The sequence below is a fragment of the Phalacrocorax aristotelis genome, chromosome 12 (assembly GCF_949628215.1).
Source record: "Phalacrocorax aristotelis chromosome 12, bGulAri2.1, whole genome shotgun sequence".
NCBI lineage: Eukaryota > Metazoa > Chordata > Aves > Suliformes > Phalacrocoracidae > Phalacrocorax > Phalacrocorax aristotelis.
In genome coordinates this window covers 3283004-3306007 of record NC_134287.1, presented here as the reverse complement: position 1 = coordinate 3306007, position 23004 = coordinate 3283004, and the positions used below count along the sequence as shown (strand labels likewise).

Below are 23004 nucleotides of genomic sequence, written 5' to 3'. Positions count from 1 at the left end.
GTCGTTGATCTAATATTTAATACATTTTGCTTGAACAGGCAATTTCTCTTGGTCAGTCAGTATGTCAGTTGATATCACCTAGTCTCATTTTTTTCAATGACAATGTTACTTTGTTGGGTTTCTCTTTTTCAAGCAGTGCCTTTTCTGCCTTTTCATTTTCTTGGCCAGTCTCTTTTAATATGTGTGATCTTATTCCATTTCTTAAGTTGACAAGCCTGACTTGTCTGAAGTTTCAATCCTTGGTACCTTGCAGGAACAAAACAAGGAAAACTTAGATTTTGTTTGTTTGTTTTTCCCTTGGCCTCATATTTCAAATGCTTAAATGGATTTTCAGGATTCAGCACAGCATTTTTAAATTTCTCTTTAAATATTTACTGAATTTCTTGTAATAACATTAAAATGATATGGTGCTTAATTGCACTTGATTAAATGTATTCTGAGGTAATTGATGCAGTTCCAGTACATGGCAAAAAAGGAATAGCACACTCTAATGTGCTAATAGCTTCCTGTTGTTCAATTAACTTGGTATGTTTTCAAGCCCTAAAAGTCCGTTGACCTCAATAACATGCTTGCACATCTTCCTAAATTAAATCGTGTGTGCTTATTTTGGGGCATTTGTTAATTAATGCACTTGACAAACTGGCTCAAATTTTTCCATCTGCAGGAATAGTCAGGTTTTCAGGACTTCACCTTCCCCTTGTACTCCCACAAATGCCTGCTCAGCAACTTAAAATTAAGGAATTTGGATACCTTATGATCACTTTAGACAGGTTCCGTTCTTTATTTCTGTCCTAATGCCTCATCTTCTGAGAGCAGCAACAGTATGCTTTGAACAAGTGTCGCTGCTGACGTGGTCTTCACCTCATGCACATATGTTTCCTAGATGCCTCTTAATCAGGGAGGAGCAAGCTTATGACTGAGGTATAAAAATAAAAAAACCTCCAAAACAACAAAACTTTTGCATTGTAGTTGTCCTTATACCTGCAGGAGAAGTTTATTACTAATGTATTAGCATAAATGACACTTGTACACTGAAAAGATATCGCATAAAATACAGGCCAGGTGATTTACTCCTGATAAAACTGGCAATTCCAGACTCACCTGTTGTTCTGTTAATATATTAGTATATCATGGTTTGTCCCAAAGTAAATGAGAAGGGGTTTGTGCTGGACAGCTAACTTGCCAGGAGACAGGATTGGGGAACTGGACATTGTTATCTGCTTTGAAGTGAGAAAGGTCGCTTCAGCCCCTGGGCTAACAGAGGTTAGAATGGTCTGGACGGGTGGGAGAATATAACTGTCCCCCACATAAACCGGGCATCAGACAGTGAAGGTCTTAATGGATTCTGAGGAATGCGTTATCCTATAGCAGTTGGCCAGCAGGTTGTGGTAAAACACGGGATTGCAGCTTGTTCTGTACAGGCCTGTGGAAGAGGGACAAATGATTTGTGAGGAACAGAGAAAGATTAATCTGAAAACTAATGAAAGAGAATTTTGAGTTAAACGAGTTAAAGCTATGAGAGGTGTCCCATAAGGCAAGACGGTATTTCATAGCAGAAAGAGACAACAGCTGAAGTTTTATTTGATAAAACTTAAGTTGATCTTTTTGGTGAGATGAATCTATGTAATTATTACCATAACAGTGTCAGGAATCCTGAAATATTAGCAAATACTAAATCTGTCAGCACTGGTGAAATTATATGCTTTTCTGAAGAGTTATTTTCTGTTGCACCTTCTTGAGGTACTCAGGCACCAATGCAAGATCCTGTCTCCCAATTCTTTAGACTTGCCCACAGAGGTATTTGCTTGACAGTGAAGAGTGGGGAAGACATCTGTTCCAACTGTTTTATCATTAATTGATACTAGGCAACACCTTGCACATCTTTTTGGTTTGTGACGCTTCTTTAGCGTTACAAAAGGACTTCTGAGCAGTGTGGTAGCTGAGAGGCTCACCAGTGATTACCTTAGCATAGCCTCTCTTCCCAGTCCATTTTGGTTTGCTTTGCAAGCAACTTTAGGATTTTCCACATATTACTATGAAATAACAGCCTGAATTGTGAGCACCAGATTGGCTGCAAATCGGGTCAGCCTGTTTCAGATGAGTCATTGAGACACCCTGCCCAGGTATCTCTGCTGATACAGTATTTGTGTAGGTTTTAGCATGTGTGGTGCTTCAAAAGAGACACTACTTCATTCCTTTGCTAAATAACAATGGTAGACAATTTTTTTGGCAGTAAGGGAGGGAACTGTAAAGTTCCAGTTTCACCCTTGAAATATGACAGTTCAAAGGCCTTTGGCTATCCACAGGGGAAGTCAGATTGGTATTTCAGATGACGGAAGAAAGACACAAGAGCGAGTTTGGTAGGTTTCCAAGACTTCAGAGCTAGTTTAAGGCATTTGGATGAAATATAAAACTTGCTTTTTTTATTATTTGTGATCACAGAAGATCATTTCATTTTTCTATGATGATGAATGTGCTTCAGGTGGGAGCAGTAGGAAGAACCAGGTTTAAGTAGTAGTCTTGCCTTGTGAAGTCAGCTTTCAGTTTGAATAAGATGCAGCATTTGGGGCTAAATATGTCCTGTGGCACTGTCTCATGCAATTAACCTCCTGCTGTGGTTTACACTCAGTTCTGATGTAGCTTAAGGTGACTTGTAAATATCAAGTGCTCCAAGACCTCTAAGGATGAGAGAAAATAAAGTAAATCTAATGTAGTGTATCATAAATACCATTTTATTTACAGTATGGAACAGAAGATAAAGGGAAGAAAGCTCTGTAAGTGTAGGAAAAACAGCCTTCTGTACAAAGAGCTTGTCCTGTTTCAAAAACATCTGATGGCACGGGAGCATTTGTAAATCATGTTGCCTCTTAAGGCAACATGAACTTTGGTTATCTTAGTTTAACATGTCACATATGTAAGGAGGCTGTTTTTTTAAGATCAAGGCCGAACTTTTAACTTCCTGATCTTTAGAACAGGTATCACTGAGCTTACCAATTCTTTCTGGTGGTAATGGCATACCTTTTGTAAAGCTGGAACTTTACACTCCCTTATTTTGGTCAAGTGCTGGACACACAACGCAGCCCTCGAAAGCAATTCTCAGCGCATGACGCTTGCACCTGCGGAACCATCTGTTTAAAGATGACTTTGCACAGTGAGATTTTAGACCTTCTGCTCTCGTAGTAGAGTACGTGATCTATGTATAGCTGCAGAGGTTAAGGTTATTGGCATGACTGCATATGGGACCTTTATTTTAGCCAAAGGCTCTATTTCTGAGTGAAGGACCAAACTCTGATAAACCGAGTATCGTGCCACAAGAAGTAGCATTCTTGTTAAATATGTAGTAAGTGCTTTAGCTCTTTCTAGTGCAACTTTTACATTATTAAACATTGTAATGTGTTCTTTTGAAGCCTCTTCATGGTGCCATTTAGGTTGTTTTGTTGGGGGCAGGGAAATAATAAAGAGGTTTTATAGGTTGAATTTATGGATCTCTGGGCTTAATGGTTGGTTATGAGATAGTGATAAGTCTACTGCAGAATGCATTTTTGATCCACAAGTGATATATAGTTGTGTGAGTGACTAGATATTACCTCTGTAAGTTCACATGTGCTTTAAAGGTATCTGAATGTTTAGAGAATTTTGTACTATCGCTAGTCTAGTTCTTTAAGTTCAGTCTTAACATACATATGTCTCTTTAAGAAAATTATTGGGTTTAATACATAATATTATAGAAGTGTTCAGGTCCCCTTAAATATTTTTTTAAAAGGCTACTTTATGCTAAAAAAGATAAACCTTATTTCAGTAAGCATCAGTCAAAAAAATGGTCCTGTTTTTGCAGCCTCAGAAACAAACCTGTAGCTACAGTGAAGTATCAAAAGGAAGAAAACATTTGCGTAGAGACATGTCCTTAGAATAACTCATAAATGTTTTAGCCGTAAGAAATAGCGCTTGCCAGAAATATTCTAGTCTTTGTACACTGCACGAGTCCCAGTGAAGACAGGACAATGCAACCAACTTATCACCCTAAGTTAGGAGAAAATACTGCGCTTGAATTGTAAAGGCCAAATACTGTGCTCGACAGAAGTACAAGATCAGAATTACTCGATCTACTCTCATGTTCCTCTATTCATTAGCATCTTTTGAAGGCTGGAGTTCAGAATTTCAAAGCTAGATAACTGCTGTGTAATCTTTTGGCATTAGGATTTGTTTCTCTTAAGCTGATTTTGTTTGTTTAACAATGCGTGCCCTGGAATATTTCATTGAAGTGTATTTCCGGGGGGCGGGGGGGGAATTTAAACATGCCTCAATCTAACCAAGCATGAATTGTGAATTAAAGAATATGTGATAAAATAGCATAGGTTCTGAAATGCCACAGCCTCGAAGCAGTGTGTATCCAATATTAAATATGTTGTCATTTTTAAAAATATTTAAAATAATCCCAAGAGGTGCAGCTAAAGCGAAGGCAACCTCTGAGAAAGTGCCCAATGCAGTAAAATGAGAGTTAATAAGTGTTGTAGCATTAGTTGATAAAATCGTGGTGTTGTATTTCTTCATTGTCAGCACAAATCCTTGTTTATTAAAAATTTAGCTTGAAGGAAACTTTAATTAATTACAGGTTCAGTAAATCCTGACTAGGATTCTGCTGTGGTGTGTTTACAATGAATGGCCTTCATGTGCCTGTGTTTCACTCCTGTTCTCTCTGCTACCTGACAATGTGATTTATGGCTGTTGTTTTCTACTAGTCCACTGTTTGCCCTCTAGGAGGGATTGGTCTCTTGAGCCTCCATAATAACAGCAGCACTTTCACAAAACATCTTTTAATGACAACGATGCAGCATTCTGTAAGTCAGGCTAATTGCAGACGTACCCTATTAATTGCAAAAACTAGGAGAGGTTACATATTTTACAAGCTTTTAATTTGAAATCGCCCGAGATGATTTGTCTTAAGTGTTTGGGTAGGGATGTCTCCGCTATTCTATGATAGGCCATTGCTGAGACTCCAGGACACGGTTGCAGACTATGGGCAATGTACCAGGTAGGATTAAGCGTTGGATGTCCACACCTGCCTAGAAATCCTACTCTGTAATACAAATTGTTCCAAAGATTACAAATTCTCTTGAGAATCGTGATGTCAACATTAAATAATGTGTCATGGTTTTATCAGGAGATGATAATCAGAAAGTAGAAATTCTTGAACAGTTAAACCTAGAAGAGCTTTTTGAGTCTTGGGGTATGTCTGAGCAAGAAATTTTACAATAAGAAATCATGGACTTTTAACACCATCTGAGTCTTTGAAATGGATTTTCTCTTTTGGTTTTGTTGGGTTTATTTTGGTTTTTTTCTTAAAGGCACTTCTAGTCACAAGGGTTTTGTCTTTCCTTTAGCAAATTCTGGGGTGGTCCTACTTTTTTTTTTCTTCTATATTGAGTATGTTTATTTTATCCAGAATTGCCTCCCAGCCCATTATCTTCTGCTTTAAGTCTTCTAGATTTATATGCGGAAGATAAATGCAAGAAAGTCTTGGATACTGTGAATGTTGTGGAAGGTGATACAGGCTGTGCCAGCCCTACGTAATTTACAGCTATAAAGGCTAGTGAAAACTTGGGGGAAGGACATGGCTTACAAGAGAAAGAACAAAATTTGAAGATTAGTAATAAGTATATTAATCCTATTAATGGAAAGGTTGGACAGAATTTAGGATTAACCAAATAGATTTTTGTGGTTGTTTTTCACTTTAATTTTCTTCTACTGTTCTAGAACGTGTGCGCAGTGCACAAAGCTGGGTTTGTGAGGTGAATGAGAACTTGAAGAAACCAGTTACTTTATCTGAAAAACCCAAGCATTAAATTTTATTATAGCCTTAAAAAACAAAACAAAACTGTTTCCTTTGACCAGGCTTCAAGTCAAATTCTGATCTGCTATAACACAGTATTCAGGTGCTTCGTTCTTTTACAGATGAGCCACGAATCATATAATCAAAATCTTGCCTATACTTATTTTCTTTGCAAAGTAAATTGTATATCTGCTTTTTGAAACATTTTGTATGTACACTGGACAGCAAAACTGGAGTTCAGGAGGTGTGCGTTTTCTGTCCCGCTGTTACTGACAACGTGCACCTTTTGCTTTTAGGTGAAACTAATCCAGGAAATTGCTTCATGCCATGGAATTTTAATTACGTCTTACTCATATATTCGACTGATGCAGGATGACATCCACAGCTATGACTGGCATTATGTGATTCTGGATGAGGGTCACAAAATCCGAAATCCAAATGCCGCAGTCACGCTTGCATGCAAGCAGGTACTTCATGAAAAATAAAGATTTTAAGTGCCTGGGGGTGAGATTCCAAAATCTAATAGCCTGTGTTACTTTATCATAAAAATAACATGTTTGACCATTAATAAATAATAAAAGCATAAATTACAGTGGTCTGTATTTGACTATTTAATTTACTTAACATTTATAATGAGTTTATATCAGTAAATTTACAGAAGTATCATAGAGGGAAAAAAACCCCAGAAATTTTAAATTGTGTAGTAATTTACCATTAGGGATAAATATCAGATTGCTGATGTTCATTTTCTGCTAACAATTTATGGACAAAATATTACAGGAAGCTGTTTATTTCAGGACTATGAGGCCACGTATTTTAAAACGAGAATTCATTGATGATTAAATCTAATATCCTCTGAGGAAGGAGGCAGGTTACACCATGAACCATGAAAATAACTTTCTTTTGGTTTTGTGTGTTTAATAGTTCCGCACACCCCATCGAATCATCCTGTCTGGCTCCCCTATGCAAAATAACCTAAAGGAGCTCTGGTCCCTCTTTGACTTTGTATTCCCAGGGAAACTGGGAACGCTGCCTGTGTTCATGGAGCAATTTTCTGTTCCAATAACCATGGGAGGATATTCCAATGCCTCTCCTGTCCAGGTAAATGCATCAAAAATATTAATTTGGCTTGAAGGAAACTGTTATGTTGTGCCTAAACTGCCTTTTAAATATACGTCATGCTGTGTGTTCTAGACACTAACCCAAGAGTGGGGTGGGTGGGTGGGTGTGTTACTGCTGCATGTGTGAAAAGAACTGTTCAACTAAATTAGACCGTTTCCTTTACACAGGGGTATAGCTTATGTGCAAGGTTGTCATGTGAAAAGCCCTAAAGTTTAAATCATTAGAAGTATTCTTTGATATAACAATGAGCAAATTGGGGTGGGGGGTGACTGATCTCCTACTTTGATGTATTTAAATAGAACTTTCCCGCTTGATATCAAGCTTCGGCAAATTATGCAATAGAGGAATCCTTAAATCCAAATTGAAATCTGTTTAATTTTAAAAAGCTGAAGTAGGTATTGGAAGTCTGAAAGTAGATAAGCTATTCAATTTTACAATCAAAAATTGTTTGGAATATTATTTTGAATAAGTATGTCTATTAATCTTTAGTTGTGGTTCTCAGTGTTTGACTACTTCAACGTTTTTTCACATTAGCTGATAGATAAATTGTCCGCATAATAATCTGCACTGCTTCGTACAAACTTGTATCCTTTTGAATATTCTTTGTAATGTTTTGCACACATACATTTCTAAAGTTTTCTTTTCTCTTTCAGTTTAATACTTCCCTTGTCTAAAGCTTAGTAATTTACTAAATTGGACAGCTACTTTGTTTTCTACGTATCAATAATTTATTATATTCTTTGTTTTGCTTTAAGAGAAATTAAGGTATTTTTAGAGATTATGTACAGTTAATACCCATCTCGCACATCCATTACCCATTATAGAACCATATGTTCCATTTAAGGCCAGAGTGACCTTTAGTTTCTGTGATCATGGGGATTTTCTTGTACCGATTTTTTTAATAGTCTCAAGCGAGCACTAATCTTCACTTATTGTCTAGTAACCGCCATTGCTGCAGGCTTCCTTTTTGATCTTCAGTATATGTATTAGCAGTTTTTCATGAGGATTTTGGTTCTGTGCAAGTTTATACTCATTTCTTGGGTTGGTTTCTAAAATAAATATCTCATTTCTGGTCTCTTCTTAAAGTCCACTAAATTAGGAAAGATAAATTAGAGGTATCTGAGGAAGACTTACTTAATGTTATTGTTGCTAACATTAATTTTATTGCAATTCATGTTGTGTTGAATATGTAACTGTAGAGCCATAAAAAATAATAAACCATCTCATTTTATTAGGATTTTCCTATTACTCAGTATGGAATGCTGCTTGTTGCTAAAATTAATATCAAGAACCAAAATACAACTTCTGTTTTTTCTTCCTTTTTCAGGTAAAAACTGCATACAAGTGTGCCTGTGTGTTACGGGACACTATAAACCCTTACTTGCTGCGAAGAATGAAGGCTGATGTAAAAATGAGCATTTCACTTCCAGATAAAAATGAACAGGTTTGCTTATCTTTACTATTAGCCCTCTCCCTCCCCAGACTCCAGTCTTTCATGGACATTTGAAAATAATTGGTGCTAATGGCAGATTAAATGCTGTTTTAACTAAAGATAAGATGTAAAGCTTTCATGCTGCATATACTTTTCACCTGTGTTCTGAGTATGAAATGGTTGTAGACTTGCAGGGTCTATGCAAGTACATTCTCATCTCAAAAACAAAGGATATATGAAGTGTAGTCAGGTCTGCTTAATACGGTCCTCCCAGGTCACGGGTGCATACAAATGAGTTGCCTGTGGGGTGTTTCCTATGGTGCATCTCTTTGACACTTCAACATTGTTTCCTGCTTAGATTGGATATTGGATTTCCTGTTTAGATTGGATATTAGGAAAAATTTCTTTCCTGAAAGAGTAGTCGAGTGTTGGCATAGGCTGCCCAGAGAGGTGGGGGAGTCACCATCCCTGGGTGTAATGAAAAACCGTGTGGACGTGGCACTTCAGGACACGGTTTAGAAGACATGGAAGTGTTGGGTTGACGGTTGGACTTGATGATCCTAGAGGTCTTTTCCAGTCTTAATGATTCTATGATTCTGTGCTGTGAAAAGGTTAATTCGGGCAGCAAATACTTCATGGTAGTTGTTCATATTGCAAGCTAGCTGGGCCTGTACGTTCTAATAAATCTCAAATATTAGCCTTTTGAAAACTTTTTTGCTCTACAAAGAGGCGGGATACTTTTTAGGAAACATTTTGATTCAAAGTAGAGGAGGTAGAAAGGATTATTTAAACAACTGAAATTGCTACAAATACTTAGAGTAATTATTAGATTCTTCGGCCACTCAGGTTTCAGTGCTTCAAGCTTTATTGTCTTCTCACTCTTCTCCTTCCTGTCTTCTCCCTCTAAAAGAGAAGTAGACAAGCTACTCTTTGTAAAACAGTGCTGAAAGGTGCATAATAAATGAGTAGGCCATACTCAGCTTCTGCTGTGTAGTCTAATATTTTTTTCATCCGATTTTGAATTTCTATGTACTTTAGTGTCTGGGCTACTTACTCTGAAGAATGCAATCATAAAACAGATTAAATTTTATTTTTGTTCTTGTCAATCACAGCACACTGCATCAGTTTAATTTATGGCATAATGCTGGGTGCCTAGCAGGATGCGAGGAAGTGATTTTGTTCCATTTTAGCCCATCAGACCATCTGAAAAATCATTATATGCTCACATTCAAAGGCTAATGACAGAAGAGATTGTGTGTGCTAACCTTCCTATGAGGTACTAAGAATTTGCAAGTTGTAAGGGATGTAACAGACACACAGTGAAAGTATTTCCTATAAACATAGCTTTGATAGAACGCTAACATTGCACAGTTACCTCATTAAAACTGGAAAATGGCAGCACTTCCAAAACTAAAGCAATTTGAGAGGCAAAAAAAAACCAATTGGGAAAAGGCACAGAAAAAATCATTCAATCCATCTTAATGATTATGTTCATCCTCCAAAAATTCAAAGTTTTTTTTTTATTCCTAATGATGTCTATGCAGTGTCTTTTAACTTAGTGTTTCAGTACGTCAGTCATCCATGAAGCTTCGTTGTAGCACATTATAGAACTTTAAAATTCACTCTATTTGGAGTTTACAGGTAGGGCTTGAGCGTTTCATTTCTTTCTTTTGATAGGTCCTCTTTTGCCGTTTGACAGTCGAGCAGTGTCAAGTCTATCAAAATTTCATCAACTCTAAAGAAGTTTACCAGATCCTCAATGGAGACATGCAGGTTGGCATCAATTAAGGTTAATGACAGGTAGAGTTTGATGGATAAAGTCGTTGGCAGACCTTTGCATCCTTCTAGCTGGATTCTGAGCAGAAAGGGAAGCAAACACGCTGATCTCAGTTCTGCTTTTGTGGATGTCTGCTCTTTTTTTATTCAGAAATGTTCCATGGAATATGTAGAGCTAGTGACCCATATGTAGTAGCATGACCGGATAAAAGTAGGACGGGAATGGGCTTCGCAATATGATTGTGATCTTGGGAACAAATTATGGCTTGTTGGATGACCTGCTGTACGTAACTGTATGTGTGCTTTTAACCAACTGCAAAAGCGAAGCAAAGGAAAGAAGTCATTTGTCCTGAGAGTACAGTTCAGGTGTGATGACTTCGTAATGCAACAGTTGATGATTTTTAACAGGAGTTTTAATACACAGCAGAGCAAATAGCAAGCATCCTTGTCTTACTAGTCACTTCAACATCTTTTGCCTCCAACCTCACAAGTGTTGAAATTGCTGTGGCCAGGATGACAGCAGTAATTGAAATACAGTTTCAAATGCCTGCTGTTGCCTGTGTAAAAGGTCTGCTGTTCCCCGTGACTCCTGCATTGCGCACATCTGCTCTGTTTGACTTCCGTATCATGCAGTAGATGTTTTTTCACTCCCATTTTAGCTGTAGGATACAGATCTCTTGTTTGTAAGAGAAGTCATGTGTCTTGGTTGTAATGTGTAATTTACCATGTTTCCTTGTCTTGTGACCTGTGAAATCCCTTCTCCCCTCACCCCCAGTGGCTCCAGTTCGCTGTATGGTCTGTATAGCCGTGAATATTGCAGTGCCACACAAAGCAGATGTTGACCTTATCACTGTTTTGACTTTTTTATTTTTCCAGATCTCGCAAAGGCATAGTGGCCAAATTTTTTCAAGTGCCTAGCCATTTTAGTTATCCCAATAAAAATTGTTTTAAGGAGATTGAGCTTCAAGACATGGCTTGTACAAGACTATCTGCATACATTTCTCTAAGATGTTACAGAATGGGCTATCGTATTTGCTAGAGTTCTGAAAATTTTGAACAGTAAATGTCAATGCTTTTATTAGATGTTTTGTGATGACAGCAGTGAATCCCAGCTGAAGAACAAAAACCCCGTTGCACAAACAAACCATAAACTATGAGCAGGCTCATCCAACTTGTGATAGAAGATTGACGGATTTGCTGTTTCAGGCTAGTTCATTTTTATGAGTGCCCATTATATCAGAAGAATAAATACGACTTGTAATATTATTCAATGAATAACTTCTAACAGGGCATCAAAAGAGGTAATTTTCAGCTTCATGCGTTTGTTCAAATACATTTACTCATCTGTACTTCGTTACCATGCATTCCGGTGGGTATACTTGCTATCCTCAAGGTCTGTCTTCAGCTACCTGCTAACGTGGCGGGGCTTGGAAAGAAGGACGCAATAATTTCAAGTAACAAACCTGGTGGAATTTTTCCTTTTGAGTAGGAAAAATTTGACTGTGAGTTCCAGCTATGGACTGCTTTTGCTAATGTGGAAATTGCTGCAGAATTCTCTTAACTTTGTCACCAGAATAGGCTCACAAGAACACAACATTTCATTGACCCTCTCTTTTACTGATTTTGCCTAAAACTTCCCATGAAAATAAGTATTAGCATCCAATGGCTTCTCTGAAGAGCAGATCACTATTGAAAACAAACTTCTTGATAATGACTGGATTAATCCATTGCTGTTTATTTTTCTCAACCGCAACCCATACAGATACAAGTATTTGTCAAGAAAATAAAAATACTTTTCTCCTGTATTCTTTAGATTTTCTCAGGACTGGTAGCTTTGAGAAAGATTTGCAACCACCCTGACCTCTTCACTGGTGGTCCCAGGATTTTGAAGGGTGTACAAGATGCTGAAGCGGAGGAAGCAGATCAGTTTGGATATTGGAAACGTTCTGGAAAAATGATAGTGGTAGAATCCTTGCTGAAAATATGGCACAAGCAAGGTCACAGAGTGTTGGTTTTCACTCAGTCAAGACAGGTAATTGTTTTCAGTTCTAGTATTAACTAAAACTAACAACTTGTGTCTGTGTGTCCCAACAAGACTTGTGATTAGAACCAGCTTTTGTGGTGTCCTTATCAGAAAAATGATATCTTATTAAAAAAAAAAAATATGTACTAATGTCTTAGGAATAATTGGAGACCAGCTCCCAGGCTCAGTAAGTTTTACTGGAATGGCACAGCGTTGTGGCAGTGTTGCCCAGATTCAATATGCTGGGTCAAAGCTCGTATCAGTTGTACCCATATAACACCAGGCTGAAGCCATGGTGGTGTATTTATTGTCCCTACTGTGTAGTTTCAGGACAGCATTGGTAGTCAGTTTGCTCTGTTCAGTGCATGGGCACATCTGTCCTCAGAATTGTGTGCTTTGGGCCAGTAGTGCAGGTGGTGACATCCATTTGTTCTCCCTGTATATTCACAATTTTGTGTTGCTTCCGTGGACTCCTTTGGAATTTAACTGATTAATTGTCTTGAGACCATGGCTCTGGACTTCCCAAACCAAGCACAAATGTTCCACTTGTGCATTCAGCAGTGAAACAACTACTTTTCTTTTTTCCTCCAATTACATAAGATAATGAAATTTCTGCTCATTTAAGATTCACAAGTTTTTGGTCATCACCTTGTTTGTTTGATTGGCTGTGCAGGTAGTATCAGAAATTCTTATGATTTGATCAGACAGTTGCTGAGTCTTCACACCTGGATTTCATTATTTTTTTTCATTGCAACAGATGCTGCAGGTACTTGAAGTCTTTGTGAGAGACAGAAACTTCTCCTACCTCAGGATGGATGGCACCACAACAATAGCTTCCAGACAGCCCCTTATAACAAGATACAATGAGGTGAGATGTTACATCCCCCACGCTAATGCCTGTTAGTGGGTGTAGCTGAGTCCTTGCATTCCTTTTTAGTCTGTTTTTAAATATGCTGCTTCAGGTTTGAGACACAGAACTGGGGATTCAGTCAAATGAAATCACTTTCTTTGTGAGAGGGGAAAAAGTCATCACTTTTTTCATACTTAAGTTGGGTTTTCGGCTAAGGAAAAAAACGCAGTTGAGGAGGGGGAAAAGAAATTTAGACGAAACTGCTTTTATTTGTCAAATGAGACATTAGGCAAACAAAGAAATGTATTCCTTCTCTTGGCTCCCTTTGCATCTTTGCAAATAATGCTGATAATAAAAGAATCCAGGAAATCATAAAAATTTATCTTGTACTTTGGTAATTCTTGCTTTACTAAATTCTGTTTTGTGTTACAGGACAAATCCATATTTATTTTTCTTCTAACAACTCGTGTTGGTGGCCTTGGAGTTAACTTGACTGGTGCCGACCGGGTTATTATTTATGATCCTGACTGGAATCCCAGTACAGACACGCAGGTGAGTTGGGTTCATTACATTCCATTTACCAGCTAAGTTGAAATAAAACTGAAGACAGAACGACATTTATCTCCTCAAATAGTGTTAAAGCACTATGCTGCTCTTCCCTAAGTTGCTGTTCCCAGCAATGGTGGCTTAGGGTGCAGTTCCACATTATGATTATTACTCTTGCGGCAAAGCCAATTTAAGTGGTTCCCACCATCCCCTTTATGCTGTTATACCTTATCACTCCTGAATATTGTTGATTCATATAGTCTGTTTAAAGTGTAGCCAAACAAACAGTTGAAATGGCCTGGCTTTTTTAAATAAGCAAACAAACTAGATGTTTCTGAAGGGAGGGTACAGCTGTGCAAGCTCTTGAACAGCCATGACTGTTCATGGGGGTAATGCAGGGTAAGAAAAGGAGAACAAGTGTTGCTTAAATTGGCTTTGTCACTAAATAATGATATGTAGCTGTGCCCTTAGAAGCTGCTCTTAGGCCAGTACCTTGAAGTTGTTGTTCTTTATCTGACAGTGTGATGAGACTCTGGTTTATCAGATCCCATAACAGTATATGGGGCTTACATGTTTGAGAGGGAGAAGCTATTTCTGATGGAAATCCTACATAGCTCTGAGGTCTGCAAGTGTGTAGTCTGACCTAGAGTGGTGTGTAGCTGTTGGTTTGAGATGTTTGTAGGAAAGATTTCAGTTAAGAAAAAGAAGAAAAGTTCAAAGCAAATGTGTATATTAAAGCTCTATTGTGAAATAGGTCCCTTTTGGAATAAGTCTATAGAAAGTACATATTCTAGATACAAGTTCTAATTTTAACATTGTTTTTTGAGCTTTTCTGTATCGGTTTCTTGGTACAATTGGAGACTTGTCTTTTTACATATGTAAACTTTCTGAATTGTTTTCCTTTCCTGCTGAGTTAGTTGTCCTAATGCTGTAGAAATACCACGGCTTCTTGAACTATTTGTTAAATGTCCAAACTAGGTTTGACACAGTGCAATTGATAGCTGTCTGTTAAACACATGTCTAAGAGGCCAGTGTCTGGTAACCAAACCTTTTGTCTTCCAGGCTCGGGAACGTGCTTGGAGAATAGGCCAAAAGAAACAGGTGACTGTGTATAGGCTTCTCACTGCAGGTACTATTGAAGAGAAGATATACCACAGGTCAGTCAGAATGATTCCTTGGATACAGCCGTATGCTCAAGAACACGTTTGTAGCGAATCTGAGGTGGTGTAACAGTGACGTACCCGTGCATGCGCACACACGACTTGTAACCCCCATCCTTGATCATGATGGGCACGTCACGGAAAACGTTTTAAAATTTCTGCTGGGAAATGGGCCTCCTTCTAATATTAGACTCCCTGCTGCAGGGCTGTGCTGCTGCCTTTCTAGCGCCAAGGCCCACATGCTAAATATATCATCGATCTCTTCCAGCATTTGTGTCCAGCACATCCAAAATTCACAGTAAATGAGAGAGTATGAGGCATAGACAGGAAAAAAAATGAGCCCCTTAGAAGATGAGACTCAACAAGTCTGAAATGCAAATTGAAATCAACAAGTTCTTCATATTGTCCTGACGATATATGAAGATGTATGTGGTCCATACATCCATTTCGACTCTGCAAACCCAATTTGATTTTATTCCCAAATCATTCCAAAGTGAGAGAATAAAATCCCAAGAATCACAAGTCAGATTCACTTTTTTTTATTCAAAAAGGTAGCCAAAGCCTTAAAGTGCTTGTATTTTGAAATCAGTGAAATCTTTCTGTTTTGCTTTCCCGTTCAGCTTTCTTAGTAGTTGGATTCACTTACATGAATTCCAAATGAATGTATGTGGGAATCCTCTGCCTAGGCATTACTCTGTAGAACTAGCATATCCTCTTTGAAACTGCAGATGAATGAAAAGCTCTAAATAATGAAATACCTGCACTTATTGAGTGCCTTTTTTAATCTGTTTTACCACATGGACACAAAGCATCCGCTGTTGGTTGACTTGCGTCCCTCTGGCATACTTGTGTTTGAACAGCACTGACCACACTGAGGAAGTGGGCTCTAAGGGTCAGGACAGCCATGAGAAAGTCATTTATTTCCAGAACAGTGCAATGGACTTCGAACTTTAAGCAAGTTGTCTTTTCTCTTTGGCTGTGTTTTTCTTCCCTGCAAATATGTGATCATCCTTGCAGGAAGCTAAGAAGCTAAGTTAAACCTTAAAAACTTTAGTCTTCTGATGAATGCACTACAGTAGCTGGCAGCTATGTCTAAATTAATTTTTGCCAATTGGATTTAAAAAAATAGTTTTCCTGCTTAATGCCAGCAGAGCCAAGACCAGGATCAAAACACTTCTTGAGAAGTGATTTCCAGCTTTATTTACAGGAAAATAGTGCCTAGAAGATGCAGTCAAAAGCTATGTAGTACTAACACAACATAGAAGTAGATTTACCAGTACTAGAAGATTTTTTGCAGCTTATTTCTCCCTCAGTTTTGTTCCTGTCAGCCCTCTGCAGCTGGGCTCTGTTTTCCCTTCCTCTCAACCACAAGTCTGATTTGCCTTTTCAGTGCTTGTCATCCACTCAGCACCACCAGACTGAGCCAGCCTGCAGGTTTTGATCCCTCCAACCAATCGAACCACTAAAAAGCTGTCATTTTAACAAGCCCTTGTTTTTCTTTCAGGCGCTTTCTGATAGTTTTATTGCAATCTATGCAAGCTTTTCTATTTGAATGCATAGAAAAAAATTCTAGCCGTGAAGTTATTTATTGCTTAGTTAAGGGATGCCTCACAGGACGTTTCAGGATGGTGGTTACCTGTTGTGTTATGGGGTTGTTGCAAAACAATAAATCCCTGTGTTTAACAATTTACTTGGTTGTCTGAAAGTTACTAACTCAAGACTGTCTTTTGGAAACTAACATCATCTTCCCACTGCTTAATTGTTCTGCAGGGTAACATTTGTGCTTATACAGTTTTCTGTTTAAGTACCGTATTCAGTACTTAAACATAGCTAGACATTGTTTCACGCACAAAGTACATTTTTTTCTTTTTTTAGACAAATCTTCAAGCAGTTTTTAACAAACAGAGTGCTGAAAGACCCTAAGCAGAGGCGCTTTTTCAAATCCAATGACCTTTATGAACTTTTTACTCTGAGCAGCCCAGATGTGTCTCAGGGGACAGAAACAAGTGCAATCTTTGCAGGTACACATTTTTGTCCTATTTGTTTAAAAGAAAAAAATATTTGAAGTGTTTTATAAATGGATAATAATTTCATTCGTCCCTCAGGTACTGGTTCAGATGTTAAAGTCCCGAAACACCAATTGAAACGGAAACTTGAAAAGCCACCTGATAATGACACTTCTAAAGGTGATCTCCATCTCACAGAAAGCAGCTCACCAAAGCCCAGCGAGTCATCCAATTCCTGCTCAACCACCCACATGACAACTTCTTCTAAAGCAACAGAGGCAAGTGAAGAAACCAATGGAAATTTGGGAGCTTATGACCAAAATAGCTATGCAAAAGATAATGCGCAAGCTGCTACTAATATAAATTCACTGAATGAAAGCAAGGAGGAAAGCTTGGAAAGAGCTGACAGATCTATGTCCCAGTCATTGCCAGGTGATGCAGGGCCTTCACAGAACGCCAAATCTCTGAACGCTGTGGTGGCTGATGAAGGACGTGGAGCAGCTAATGCAAATGTCAAGGGAGATTCTAGTCTCACGGGTGGTGCAGCTGCATCTTGGGAAAAGCAGGTTGCTAAAACTGAAAATGGGCAATTAGATAATAACCATTATAAATGTACCTCAAAAACAAAGCACAGAGTGGATACGCTGTCACGTGAGAGCCACAAAGATAAGTCTAAGAAGAAACATCACAAAGATGCCAGATTCGAAGGGGAGCGTATTCCTCATCTAGTGAAACAGAAGCGATACAAAAGGGAGAACAGCGAAGAGAAGGAGGAAGACTCAAAGAAAAATGATGATTACGTCTTGGAGAAACTTTTCAAAAAATCAGGTAACCGTTGTCATGTGGCTGCTCAACAGTGTCGGACCATTTAAACAGAGGTACATAAAACTTCTGCAAGTGAGGGAGAGAGCAGTTGGGTTACTCTGGTTAGAGCTACAATACAAAATGTGTTTTATCTATCCTGTTACTGTAGTGAAACACTGAAATATTCATTGTTGAAATGCTCCAGTTACGAATGTGCTAATTACCTCAGCACAAACATTTCAGAGATCTGCAGCCTTCCAGAAACACTTCTGGATACAGAAGTAATGCAGTGTTTCTTCTGGAAATAAGGATGTAAGCAACCGTCACTTACACAAGGGTTTCACTTCTCTGTCCTGTCCATAACAATAGGAATGAACGATTTACCCACGTGACTGCGGAGTCTGTTGTGACTGATGACGTCATCAGCACACCAGAAGTGGTTTGCTGTCAGATTGATGGCTTAACTCATAGAAGGGGGCTCTCTTATTAGAAATGACTATGCTGAAGTGCTGAATATCATCAACCTGAAAAAGGAAAAATGTGACTGTGAAGTTCACTTAAATGGTGAATATTTAATTTTACAGATAACCACGTAAATTAGCAGATGTCCTCCTTCACCTCTTCTTGTATCTTCTGGTTTTTAGGGGTACACAGTGTTATGAAGCATGATGTCATTATGGAAGCTTCCAGTGCAGATTATGTGGTGGTGGAAGCAGAAGCAAACAGAGTGGCCCAGGATGCCTTAAGAGCCTTAAAAGTCTCTCGACAGCGATGTTTAGGAGCTGCTTCTGGTGTGCCAACATGGACAGGCACGAGCGGTCTTTCAGGTGCACCGTCAGGAGTGAAGTAAGTTCACTTCTCTCACTGCTCTTCCAGAAATAGAAGAGTTCCTTAGGATGCTCTGGATTTATCTTTGCGGTAACATATCAAAGCGGCGTTTCATGTTTTATATTTAATAAAGACATGAAGGCATATTACAAGCTTAGGAAGTCCACTCTGAAGTACAAAGAAAGCGTTATTGCTGCACAGTAGAGGAGAGAGAGTTTTGGCAGCGGGCTCTTGAGAACCCAAAAACGCAAACCCAGTCAGTGTTTTTTGGCAAAACTATGCTTATCTTGAGAAGGATGTTTTAAAACCTTTTGTGTTTTTTTTTAGGATTCGGTTTGGTCAGAAAAAAAACCCCATGCTGCTTTCTTCACATTCCACTTGTGCATCACCTGCAAAGAAGTGCAAGGTAAGACACACAAGCTAACACTTTTCTTTTAATAGCTGATACACGCAAAATGTTCTGATTTATGCAACAAGACTGATTTATACTGTAGGTGTGTCTGGTGCCCATTTGACGTATGATTACGTAGAATTCTATAATTTTTAGTCACCCATTAATTTGATTTTTCATGTTTTGATGTAGCATCTTGATTAAGTCTAATTAGATACAGCAGTCACAGATTGCAACATGGTCTGGTTATCTGTCTCAAGACCAGTGATGCTTTTCTTTTGCTTCCTAAGCTCTGAAGTTGAGACCAGAGCATATTACCTCTTAACTGTGTGTTTCAGGTGACTAGCTTCTGAGTGTTCGTGTTTCTTGTTTAAGTCTAAAGAGCAAGCGGATTTTGTTTAACAGATTCTGTGGATCTCAAAATCCAACTTTGTATGTTTATTTGCAGGCTGTGGATACAATAAAGAAAGAAAACATAAAGAAGTGTAGTTCCAATGGGCATTTTGATGGAAAATCTGGAGAATCGTCGTCCAGTGCACTAGACTCTTCATCTTTATTATCTAAGATGAGGGCAAGAAACCACCTTATTTTACCACAACAGACAGGGAATGAGGGAGATGAGAATCACCTGCAAGCACCTGCCCCAACCCTGGGTTCAACAGAATACGATGAACTGCTCGTGGACGTGCGTAACTTCATCGCGTTCCAGGCCCGCGTTAATGGCGAGGCAAGCACCCAGGAGCTACTGCACGAATTTGAGTCCAAACTGCCTGTGGCACAGTCCTGCGTCTTCAGAGAACTTCTCCGCAATCTCTGCACCTTCCATAGAAACCCAAACGGTGAAGGTGTCTGGAGGCTAAAGCCAGAATTCCACTGAACTTTGTCAACGGAAGGCACCTGTCCGTGCGCTTGGCCGCTGCTCTCCTTTCAAAGACTTACTGCTTATCTTTTTAAAATGTGAAATTCTTTTATATTCATGATGTAATAATTGACTTGAGCAGTCAGTGGTGCAGTGCTTGTTGCAGGCTCAGAGCTAACTTAATTTCTGATTTACACTATTTATATCAAAGTGCCATCTACCTCATAGATGAAACAATACAAAATACCAGCACCTTTTCTTTAAAAGAAATCGTAATATAAATGAGAAAAAGAATACGTGCGGACTTCTTACTGCGATAAGAACCATGGATGTTCCCGTGGGTTGTCTTTTATTTGATTTCTGTGAAATTCTAATAACTTCTTCCTCGGTTTTCTGTATGTTACTTGAATGGTCATGGGGCACAGCGTACCGTTGGACGAAAGAAAAAGAGAAAGGGCTGACAGCGGTCAGCATGAGCGACTCACTTGTACTGACAGGTGCATCAAAATCGTTGTATGACACTTCCACCAGTAGTGAGAATTCTGTTTTAACGTTGGTGTTTTCATTGTTGCCCGCATCTAGCATATGCAGTGTAACTTACATCGCTAATTAACATGGGAAAGAATTCTTCTGCCATGGAGGTTTAAACACAAAAAATGGAAGGCCTGGCAGGATATTGAGGCGACTGACAGTTTATAATCACAGAGAACTTACTATATTACGGAAAACCCATTTACACCACAGTCACTAATTCAGTTACAGTCCCGTACACCACTGGCGATTGCTTGGTCCCCGAGGCGACGGTAACTGTTACGTTTGTCACAGGTTGTGGGCCGATAATTGAAATCCCATGAAATGTTCATGGGTCTCACTGTAATTTGTCAAAAACATTCCAGTTCCCTGTTAGCACTTAAAACCTTACACCTTGACAAACCCTGAGGTGTTAGTTGGTCAGAAGGGGGGGGAATGGTTTCACTGATTGTACTAAACATAATCGCTTTTGGCCAGAGACGTAATCAGAGTATATACAGGAGTTACAGGCCATACTGATGCTGTAGATAAGGGAAATCTCAGTCTTCCTCACAGTCAGACGAGTTCTAATACCTGTTTTCTTCCAAGGAAGGAAGGATTGGATTATTGGGAGCAAACCCAAGTACTACATTGGGTCTGTCTTCAAGGTACTAGTGTGAGAGATCTTAAGGGGGGGGGAAAAGTGGATAGATTTTTGAGAAGAAAACCACATTCTTGCCGCAACATCAAATTACTGTATGGCTTAAACTAGAAACAGTTAAATATGCCTAACGTCCTTCCTATCCCTAACTACTGAGAAGAGGGGAAGCTGAGCTACTTATATTTTTTGTTCCGTGCGAAAGTATCTTTTTACTTGAAGTGAAATTACAAATACTGGAAGATGAATGGTGAAGCAAGCGCTGTTACTTTGTTCTACTAAAGAAAGTCTTTAAGATACTTCCAACGGCTTTTCCTCTTGTTTTTGCTAAATGATCTGTAGAGATTTGCAAAAAGTGATGCCTCGCTGTTTCAATAACCAGTCGGTTAGCTTTTCAGTTAACAGACAGTCCAAGGATCTGTTTCTTTTCCTCATGGCATTTGACGGTGGGACTGTTGCACCTTTTCCTGGCATCTCTTTTTCTGATCCTGTTTATATTCCCTTTTTCAGGAGAAAGATGAAACCAATAATCTAGGTTGCAATTACAAAAGACTTCGAAAGTTGTAGATCTGTTGATGTGACTGCAAAAGGATCAGTAAAAGAATAAAAACGAACCCGTTTTGCTGTTCTCTCCAAAGCTATAGGGAATTTTATTTGGGTTTGGATATCATACCCCCACGCATCCCTGTGCCCCAGGAAGAAAACAGGAATTCAGCTGTCAGCAAAGCTGCTGTTGTCGCCTTCGCTGTCAGCTCTGGTGGCCTGGTTTTTTACTACTACCAATCTTAAAGACATAGTTCCTGTACTAAGGAAAGTTTGCAGCTTCTTGCTGATCTGTTAATGTAAATGGACTTGCATGTGCTTTTTATACATTCTTGGCTTTTACGGACTTATTAAAAAAGAAAACCAAAAGTCTGTTCTAGAAGTCGTCTGTGGGGGCGGAAGGAAGAATGGGTCTCTTCCTGGGTAGCCTGGCTCTAAATGATTCATATTATCTTTAAGTACATTTCCATTTTTCATAGAACTTCCAATTACACATCCTAGCAACTAGATTTTTTCCAGTACTAGCTTTTGTTTAAAATGTTTAAAAGGCTGAAAAATATTTTTTTTTTTAGTATTTTACAAATATTCATTAAGTATTTCATCTCAACTGTTTATGATTAAAGGTCTACAGGCTGACTTATAGGTAAAAGTTGTTCTGGAATATAATATAGCTGCTGTATATTTTAAAGTAGAAGAGTTATTTTAGAATAATCTGAAATTATCTTATTTTTTTGTTTAGCTTTACCTGTGTAAATTCCTTACACATCTTCAAAGAATATCTGAAACAATTCCTGACTAATACTGCATAGTCAAGCGTATTTACCATAAAATAGCTTACAGATACAAAATACTTCTAAAAGCTTGTATTTTAGCCTTCTCACACTCCAGGTACTCAGTGCTGCGGTTGGTAGTTGCTACTTCAATTGTGCAAGATTCCAAAAATCACTCGGGGAATGCTTGTGTTGTTATAATTTGTTTTCTTACCTCAGTAAAAAGGGAATAAATAATGATAAAAATACAGATGTTAATTTAGGTACCGAGTTGAAAAAAAAAAAATCATTGAATCTTATCAAGAAAAGACATTTCAGTTGAAACAGTGAGTATAATCTTTACATTAAAAAAAAAAAAAATGTATACAAGGAACAACTGAAAATTTCTTTCCTGTGAAGATGCTAAAAGCTGAGCACCATCCTGCTCTGAAAATGCCGTGCCAATGTAGACGACGTGAGCCACTACCCACACAGCTCAGCAGGCATGAGCAATTGAACAGAAGTCTAGAAAGCGAAATAGCAAAAACTTGGATCGATCTGTAAGCGGTTATGGGGACTGCGTGCCTGCTCGGGTAAAATGTGCTGCGCTGGTTCCAACAGCAGAAGTTAAAACCCTTACCATAATTGTTCCTTCTGGTTTCAAACCATATTTATAAAGGGGGAAGTGAAAAAAACAAAACAAAACCTCTTTAAGATGCTTCTCCCCTTCCCCCATTCCATGCTCCCCTTACATTCTTCCAGGTGTTTATTCCCCTGTGTTCATCCTTTCGCTGAGCACTTAACCCTTGCATAGCCAACCCACTCATCTCTGGTATAAGAACTAAATTCTGACCTAGAGAAAAGGGATTCTGCTGAAGGTTGTAGGTGTTTGACTCTTCCGAACAATAATGACCCAC

General features: G+C 38.6%; 1 protein-coding gene across 3 annotated transcripts in view; it reads left to right on the top strand.

The window, feature by feature from the left end:
* ERCC6 (ERCC excision repair 6, chromatin remodeling factor) overlaps positions 1-21094 on the top strand; it is a 48557-nt gene extending 27463 nt beyond the window's left edge. For all 3 annotated transcript variants that reach the window (XM_075108269.1, XM_075108270.1, XM_075108268.1), the window contains 13 exons: positions 6127-6297; positions 6755-6931; positions 8280-8396; positions 10062-10157; positions 11974-12192; positions 12941-13051; positions 13466-13585; positions 14642-14736; positions 16615-16760; positions 16845-17573; positions 18194-18395; positions 18705-18783; positions 19217-21094. In XM_075108269.1, coding sequence (XP_074964370.1) covers positions 6127-6297; positions 6755-6931; positions 8280-8396; positions 10062-10157; positions 11974-12192; positions 12941-13051; positions 13466-13585; positions 14642-14736; positions 16615-16760; positions 16845-17573; positions 18194-18395; positions 18705-18783; positions 19217-19645 — 2691 coding nt within the window. In that variant the 3' untranslated portion in view covers positions 19646-21094. The remainder of the gene's footprint in view (positions 1-6126; positions 6298-6754; positions 6932-8279; positions 8397-10061; positions 10158-11973; positions 12193-12940; positions 13052-13465; positions 13586-14641; positions 14737-16614; positions 16761-16844; positions 17574-18193; positions 18396-18704; positions 18784-19216) is intronic.
* Positions 21095-23004: the final 1910 nt, after the last annotated feature.